This window comes from Impatiens glandulifera, chromosome 9, assembly GCF_907164915.1.
Source record: "Impatiens glandulifera chromosome 9, dImpGla2.1, whole genome shotgun sequence".
Lineage (NCBI taxonomy): Eukaryota > Viridiplantae > Streptophyta > Magnoliopsida > Ericales > Balsaminaceae > Impatiens > Impatiens glandulifera.
The window spans coordinates 21,618,776-21,626,929 of record NC_061870.1 but is presented as its reverse complement, the minus strand read 5'-3'; the positions used below and the strand labels follow the sequence as shown (position 1 = coordinate 21,626,929).

At 36.7% G+C, this 8,154-nt stretch overlaps 2 protein-coding genes across 2 annotated transcripts; both read left to right on the top strand.

The window, feature by feature from the left end:
• The first annotated feature begins 316 nt into the window (after positions 1-316).
• On the top strand, positions 317-5,919 carry LOC124915393 (monosaccharide-sensing protein 2). Its single transcript, XM_047456100.1, has 6 exons — positions 317-543; positions 716-816; positions 887-1,453; positions 1,955-2,895; positions 3,977-4,164; positions 5,231-5,919. The coding sequence occupies exons 2-6, from the start codon at positions 738-740 to the stop codon at positions 5,673-5,675; spliced, it is 2,220 nt and encodes a 739-aa protein (XP_047312056.1). The 5' UTR covers positions 317-543; positions 716-737; the 3' UTR covers positions 5,676-5,919.
• A 110-nt stretch (positions 5,920-6,029) lies between these two features.
• LOC124915394 (tetraketide alpha-pyrone reductase 1) lies at positions 6,030-8,154 on the top strand. The gene is made up of 5 exons (XM_047456101.1): positions 6,030-6,236; positions 6,339-6,511; positions 6,977-7,165; positions 7,440-7,801; positions 7,893-8,154. Exons 1-5 carry the CDS (start codon positions 6,122-6,124, stop codon positions 8,035-8,037), a joined length of 984 nt encoding a protein of 327 aa, XP_047312057.1. The 5' UTR covers positions 6,030-6,121; the 3' UTR covers positions 8,038-8,154.

Sequence of the window (8,154 nt, the reverse complement as noted above, 5' to 3'; positions counted from 1 at the left end):
AACAAAATAAATACAACTCTTTAACCAACTAGACTAATAAGACTTTATATTTTGAATTCAATACCAAATTTGATGAACGCGAGACGTTTTAACAATATATTTTTATCCGTGTACATCATACGCACCACCGAGATATTCCTAAATTTTAAATAGGTCAATGACATATTCTAAAAAAAAAAAAAAATAAACCAATGATTAATCATCATTGAAATGAAAAATAAAATATGTTATAGCCTTAAAAAAAAATGATTTATCTCTTTAACGTCTTATAAACCTTTTCTTTTTTTCTTTTTCTGAACCATCCCTCACCTCGCGACACCTGCCTTCACGTCATCGTTCTCATCAGTATCACCGGCACCTCACTCTTTCTCTCTCTTTCTTTCTCTCTTTCTCTTCTCTCTCGTGATGATGTAAATAGATTTTTACTGGTCAAGTCCAAGAGCTAAGAAAAAGGATGGAAATCAACCTCTATGGAGTCTACTTGTTTCTTCTCATAAGACCATAGTTCACACTTCTTTCTTGCTTCACAAACTTCAACTCAAGGTAACTCAACTCAACTCAATTCCTTCTTTCTTTATAATCATCATCCATGTTCGATCCGTTTCTCATCAGATATGCTTTACTAACCTTTAACTTCTCACTATTCACATCAATCTGTTTCACCTTCTAGATCAGCTTTTTTTAATACTTTATTGTTATTACGCTGTAACTGTAGATTCGCATCCTTCGCAAAAAAGATGAGTTCAGCGGTTCTTGTAGCCGTCGCCGCCGCGATCGGTAACTTACTTCAAGGATGGGATAACGCTACAATAGCCGGTAAATTCTTCACTTACTAAAAAAATATTGGAATTCTGCAATCATATTCATATCCAAACCATCGTTTCAGGAGCTCTACTTTACATAAAGAGAGAGTTTAATTTAGAAGGTGAACCGACCATGGAAGGACTTATTGTGGCCATGTCACTAATTGGTGCTACATTAGTAACGACTTGTTCTGGTGGAATTGCAGATTGGCTTGGTCGACGTCCTATGCTTATAATCTCATCAATTCTTTACTTTCTTAGTGGCATTGTAATGTTATGGTCTCCAAACGTTTATATTTTATTGTTCGGTAGGCTTTTAGATGGGTTTGGAATTGGTCTGGCTGTTACACTTGTTCCCATCTATATATCAGAAACAGCACCACCTGAAATTAGGGGTTCACTCAATACCTTACCCCAGTTTACTGGATCTGGTGGGATGTTTCTGTCTTATTGTATGGTATTTGGTATGTCGTTGATGGAATCGCCTAACTGGAGGTTGATGCTTGGGGTTCTTTCTATTCCTTCTGTTATTTACATTGTTTTAACCATATTTTACTTACCGGAGTCACCTAGGTGGCTTGTGAGTAAAGGGCGTATGAGTGAGGCTAAGCAGGTGTTGCAGAAACTACGAGGAAGGGAAGATGTTGCAGGTCACTCCTCCTTCACTAATCATATATTATTTTTGTGGCTATTCTTGGAATTGATGCTCAAACATATGTGTTGTTGTTAGAGGTCATATAATAAGCATTGTACTATTATCATCCTTCAACCTCTACTCTAGCTCGAGCTGAAATTGGCTATCCAAACAAATGCACACCTAAATCAGTCTCTCTTTTTTCTTTTATTTTTTTAATTGTGATGGTTATACTAGGTTTCTAGGAAGGAACAGGGTTATGTGCCTTCATTTAGGTTCTTTAATAATTTTGTTTCTGATGAACTACTATCTGCCTTGACAAAATGAGTTAGTTATGATAAGAATGTCATGTAATTTATGAGTAAGGAGCTAGAGAATATATTATTAGCTTGTACATATTATTGGACATTATCTTTTAATTTAGATAGACTTCCTTTTTTATCATGCCTATATATAAGCAAGCTAAGGGTATTCCTTTCACATCAAGCTTGTGGCTGAACTTTATTTTCATTTACAGGTGAATTGGCTTTACTGGTTGAAGGTCTTGGAGTAGGTGTTGACACATCAATAGAGGAATACATAATTTCCCCAGTAGATGAATTTACTGACGACCATGATCCTAATGCTGAAAAGGAACAAATCAGGTTATATGGACCTGAAGATGGTCTCAGTTGGGTAGCTCGGCCAGTCCAAGGACAGAGTATGCTTGGTTTGGCTTCACGCCAAGGAAGCGTTGTGAGTCAGACTGTGCCCCTTATGGACCCAATAGTCACCCTATTTGGCAGTGTTCATGAGAAACTTCCAGGAGGTGGAAGCAAAGGAAGCATGTTTTTCCCCCACTTCGGAAGCATGTTTAGTGTCGCAGGAAATCAAACTAAGGATGAAGAATGGGATGAGGAGAGCCTTGCTAGAGAAGGAGAGGATTATGCATCTGACACTCAGGCTGACGATGATAATTTACATACACCATTAATGTCACGCCAAACAACTAGTTTGGAGGGCGAATTAGTTCCTCCTACTTCCCATGGAAGTATTTTGAGCATGAGACGCGATAGTCTGACGCAAGGAAATGCCAGGGAACCATCGAATAGCATGGAGATTGGTGGGGGTTGGCAGCTGGCATGGCAATGGGCTGAGAGAGATGGTCAAGATGGAAAGAAGGAAGGAGGGTTTAAAAGAGTTTATTTGCATCAGGAGGCTATGCCTGGATCCAGGCGAGGATCGTTGATTTCCATTTCTGGGGTAGATGGCCCAGCAGAGAGTGAAGTCTTCCAAGCTTCTGCTTTGGTTAGTCAACCGGCACTTTTCTCTAAGGAGCTGATGGAACAACGCTCAGTTGGACCTGCTATGATACACCCATCTGAAGCTGCTGTAAGAAGACCAGGTTGGAGTGATCTTTTTGAGCCAGGAGTCAAGCGTGCATTGGTTGTTGGTATTGGAATCCAAATACTTCAACAGGTAAATTGCACATCTCTCGAAATTTGTGGCATTTCGCTGTTGTAAGCACTTTGATGTTCTTATGTTATTGGTAAATACATGATCAATCTTGCTTGACTTAGTAGAGGCTTGGGCACAGTATTTCCTGTTGTCTATACACACAAGTCAACTGATTCGAGATGCTTCCTTATGTGAACAATTTATTCCCTCTGGAAAATTAATTTGGCCACATTGCTATATGAACTCTACAATGAGACTATATACATAGAACTCTGACAAATAAACCTTGGAGTATTGTTTTTTTTTATCATTGACAGTTGATCCTTTTTTTTCCTTTCTTTTTATGGTTGCCTGGTGTAAGTTCATATTTTTGTTGTTTTGGGAGTCAACCTAATATTATTTAAAACTTTCTTAACAAATCTTTTGTCATGTTAAAAAGTGTCTACTTTGCAGTGTCCATTGATTCCCTTTTTCGTTACTATAATTGTGAAGAAGGGAAATCAAAGCAATTGTACACCACACCTAGAAAGAATATGTCATTTTGTTTCTGGAACAGATTGCAAATTGTGACTCAGTAAGCATGGAACACCAACCAACCCTTATGGTGATGTGGTTGAGTTCAAAATGTTCACAGATTACACTAAATATGTAGTCTTGTTTTAACTTGTTCTGAAGGTTATATCACTCTTCTCTAACCATATTGAGCCTATTTGGAAACTTGTATTTGGTCACATCACAATCACATTGAAATATCTTCAAGTTAAAATTGAAAGTAATTATTATAGTGTAATTTGTGTTGATTCATTTAGTATACACATTATTTTCTAAATCATCCCCCGAATTATAGTGTATTTTTTGTTTCATTTGGTATAGAGATTTTTTTATCATGATCAAATTAGTTTTTAGATTATTGTGGTTTTTGGAAAACATAACAAATTTTGATTTTCATGGACCATGATCAACAGAATAAAATGGTATACCAAAACAGCTCGAAGTAAACTTATGAATCATTTGAAGTCTCAAACTATGCTAATGTTATTATCTCTTCTTTCTCATATGAAATTTGATTGTCTTTCTTGGTTATCTTCTTTTATGTGTGTAGTTCTCAGGTATTAATGGAGTTCTCTACTATACTCCGCAAATTCTGGAAAAGGCCGGAGTTGGAGTTCTTCTCTCAAGTATGGGCCTTAGTTCTGCTTCCACTTCTCTGCTTATCAGTACTATCACAACCTTATTAATGCTTCCCTGCATCGCTGTCGCTATGAGACTTATGGATATCTCTGGAAGAAGGTAATATGTTCTTGGCATCTATTCTTCATTCTATTCAAATGTTAGTTAGACCTTATATAAAGTTGAAGAAAATTACTAAGATCTAACTGGAGCCTCTGAACTATTTAATCATGATTATTGATATTGTACTAGAAAGTCGTTTCAGCCGATGTATTTGTTTATGAGGAGAATTGTTTTGCTACGTTAGAGTTCTTATTGAACACCTGCAACATATAAACATTACACTAGTATTTGATTTTGCAATTGTTCTTCTGTCTGAGGCGGCGTAAGCTAGCTTTGTCCTTCGGCCTTCCTACTTTTTTCTTTGGCTAGAAATTGCATTTCTGTTAGATAAAAATAGAATTACAATCGTTCAAACATGTAATAAACAAATCTTTTGCTCCATTGATCCTTTTCATATTTGATGATATTACATTGACCCATTTGATCAAGCATATAGTACTTAGTGGGGCCCAATTAGGAACACCTGTATAAAAAAATTGTGGATCCAGAAATGTATTTGGATTTGATTATGTTTGGAAACTAAACTTAGTCCTTATTTGATCTTGGGTTATTTGAATAACCAAATGGGTATTTCCAAATAATCTTGTTTGGTGTAAGTTATTGAAAATCAGGTTATTTGTGTAAAAAGATATTAGGGGTATAAATAAATATTTTTTTATATGTTGATGATTTGAATTATGTGATTGATTAGTAGTTGTTGATTGAAAAGTGGGTTATTTGAAATTAATATCAAATGACCCACATCAAACAAAAACTGATGTGTCCTCATTGCAATATCAAATAACCCACATCAAACAAGTCTTGGATAGAGACCGATTAAAAAAATTGGCTGTTTTCATCTGAATCTGGATCAAACAAAAACTGTAAGAATTTCCAAATAGGGATTAAGTCCAAAATGATAATAGTATTTGATCCTTGAAGTTTAGAAACTTCTTTCAATCCCAAGGTCAATAGGCAGTTCTTCTGATGTGTCCTCAAAGCATGTCATATACACTTCAAACAAAAAACATGTTTCTAAATAAATGTTGCTAATTGGCGTCTTATTCTTGTCAATCAACTGCAGAACCTTGTTGCTCACCACAATCCCAGTTCTGATATTGACCCTCATCATTCTAGTAGCCGGAAGTCTAATCAACATGGGTGATGTTGCCAACGCAGCTATATCTACTATCAGTGTCGTGGTCTACTTCTGCTGTTTCGTCATGGGATTCGGCCCTATACCCAACATCCTATGTTCGGAAATCTTCCCAACTCGGGTTCGTGGGCTCTGCATCGCGATTTGCGCGCTCACGTTTTGGATCGGAGACATAATTGTCACCTACACTCTCCCTGTCATGCTGACATCTGTCGGTTTATCAGGAGTTTTCGGAATGTATGCTGTCGTATGCATCATTTCGTGGGTATTTGTCTTCCTGAAGGTTCCGGAAACCAAAGGCATGCCTCTTGAAGTTATTACTGAGTTCTTTTCTGTTGGTGCTAGGCAATCAGTTGCTGTCCATACCAATTGATTGATTCAGTAAGAGATGGAAATAGTGTTTTATCTCTGTTGTTGTGTATGATTTAAGTTTTGTACTGTTTATTTCCACGTTCTGTTTTCCATTCATGTTGTTGTAAGATATCTTGTTAGGTTTAGCCATGAAAAGCTATCTATCATAATACTGTTCAGTCCCTGGTTCTTTTTATGCCTTATTTCAAATTCTGTGTTTTGATTGGATGAACTGATTTTATTTTATTTATTTATTTATTCATAAATGGCCTGTTAAGTATTTTATATATATAGACTATAGAGTACCCTTTATATTAAGAGGGCACAGACATGGAATGACTTAACTTCTCATCTTCTTTCTTCCAAGGCACCAAGATCATGTGCCTTTATTCTATATATAGAGAGAGAGATGGAAATGTTGTTTTGCAGGGAGGAAAGAAAGGTTAAGCTTGAGGCTGATGATCAAACATGGAATCTAAAGGGAAAGTTTGTGTGACTGGAGCATCCGGATTTCTGGCTTCTTGGCTGATCAAGAGACTGCTTTTAGCTGGTTATCATGTTACTGGGACAGTTAGGGATCCAGGTCTCGTTCTTTTTCTCTCTCACACACACATAGATAAGTTAACTATGGATGTCTAAATCGCTCTTCTAACAAGAATGAATATGTATATGTCTATATGAACAGGGAATGAGGAAAAATTGGAACATTTGAAGAGGCTTGAGGGAGCAAAGGAGAGGCTAGTTTTGGTAAGAGGTAATCTAATGGAGGAAGGAAGCTTTGATGATGCAATATTTGGATGTTCTGGTGTCTTTCATATTGCTTCTCCTGTATTAGGCCGTCCAACTTCTGATCCTAAGGTCTATCTCTATCTTTCTCTCAATGCTGGGGTCATTCTGAATTTACTTATAACAATTGGCCAAATTTGTTTGTTTGAAAGAAAGAAAAAAAATCTTGTTTTGTGAAAGTAGATTATTTATTTGGGATAAAATGACTAAATTATCATTTGTAGGACTAATTTGGTATTTTGATGCTGATTTGAATGAATTGATTCATGATGGGAGGGATAAAAGAATTATTTTCTGGATTAACCCTTTATCAAACAGGCCTTAGAAACACTTACATACAAAAATTCTGGATCGTAAATCGTATCTGGGATGAGATTGTATTTGAAAACAAAATTTAGTCTAAGAAATGTCTCAAAATAGCGATTATTTTGCTGTACTCTTGTCTCTAAGTGAAATTTTGTTTTCTCATATTCTCTATCCCCTCTATATAGAATGAAAATGACATTTATATCTAATAAAATAAATGTGTTACTACAGGCTGAAATACTGAAACCAGCTGTTGAAGGAACATTGAATGTGCTGAGATCATGCAAAAGGAATCCATCGCTGAGACGGGTGGTTATCACCTCATCTTCTTCAACTGTAAGGGTTAGGCATAATATTGATCCAACCGTGCCTCTGGACGAGTCATGTTGGAGCTCATTGGAACTCTGCGAGCTCCTCCAGGTACGATAATGAAGTATTTGGGTAAAAGTAAATAAAAATGATACCCCATGGCTGTTTTCTTTTATATCAAGATTTTCATATCTATCATGACCCCCCCAAATCTCCATTTGTTAGGTTTGTCCAAATTAACAATGATCTATATACTAAATGAGACAACAAAAATCACATTGTAATTAGATCATGATAAGTACTATACAAAACGAAACAAAAATCATGTCCAATTATGGCACTGATTATTCTATTTTGTTTTGGGATTGGGAACTTTGGATCAAAGACATGGTATGCAATGTCGAAAACAATGGCAGAAAAGGCAGCATGGGAGTTCTGTAAGGAGAACAACATAGATATGGTGAGCGTGCTTCCATCGTTTGTGATAGGGCCGAGCCTATCACCAGAACTGTCTGCAACAGCCTCAGATATCCTCGGTTTGCTTAAAGGGAAAACAGAGAGGTTTGAGTTGCACGGAAGGATGGGGTATGTGCACATAGATGATGTGGCTAAGTGTCATATACTGGTGTATGAACGAGAAGATGCTCAAGGTCGGTTCCTTTGCAGCTCCGATGTCATAGATAACAACCAGCTTCTCACCATTCTCTCGACCCGTTACCCTTCCAACTTCCCCGATCTCCCCACCAGGTATAAATGAGCCTATTTGGTATGAAACAAAAAAAAATATTAAAAATGACTAAAGGAAACAAATACCATGTTTGGTTTGGTTGATTTACAGGTTCAAAGAGCTTGGACGACCAAATTATGAGTTGAATACATCAAAGTTGGAAGAAGGGTTGGGATTTAAGTTCAAGTCTATTGAAGAGATGTTTGATGATTGTATTGCATCCTTGGCCGCCCAAGGACATATTTCTCTTAACTAACTTGTATCAATCGGATCCGCCCTTATTATGCAACGATAAGGATCGGAGGGCGGATCCGATTATGAAGCATGTGTTATTTTGTTTTTATCAAAATAAAGAAAAAGACACCTAACATAT

Coding starts and splice junctions, on each gene's coding strand:
- LOC124915393 (XM_047456100.1), top strand. CDS start 738: ATGAGTTCAGCGGTTCTTGTAGCCGTCGCCGCCGCGATCGGTAACTTA. Junction 817..886: donor GGATAACGCTACAATAGCCG/GTAAATTCTTCA, acceptor CCATCGTTTCAG/GAGCTCTACTTTACATAAAG. Junction 4,165..5,230: donor ATGGATATCTCTGGAAGAAG/GTAATATGTTCT, acceptor AATCAACTGCAG/AACCTTGTTGCTCACCACAA.
- LOC124915394 (XM_047456101.1), top strand. CDS start 6,122: ATGGAATCTAAAGGGAAAGTTTGTGTGACTGGAGCATCCGGATTTCTG. Junction 6,512..6,976: donor GTCCAACTTCTGATCCTAAG/GTCTATCTCTAT, acceptor GTGTTACTACAG/GCTGAAATACTGAAACCAGC. Junction 7,166..7,439: donor AACTCTGCGAGCTCCTCCAG/GTACGATAATGA, acceptor TTTGGATCAAAG/ACATGGTATGCAATGTCGAA.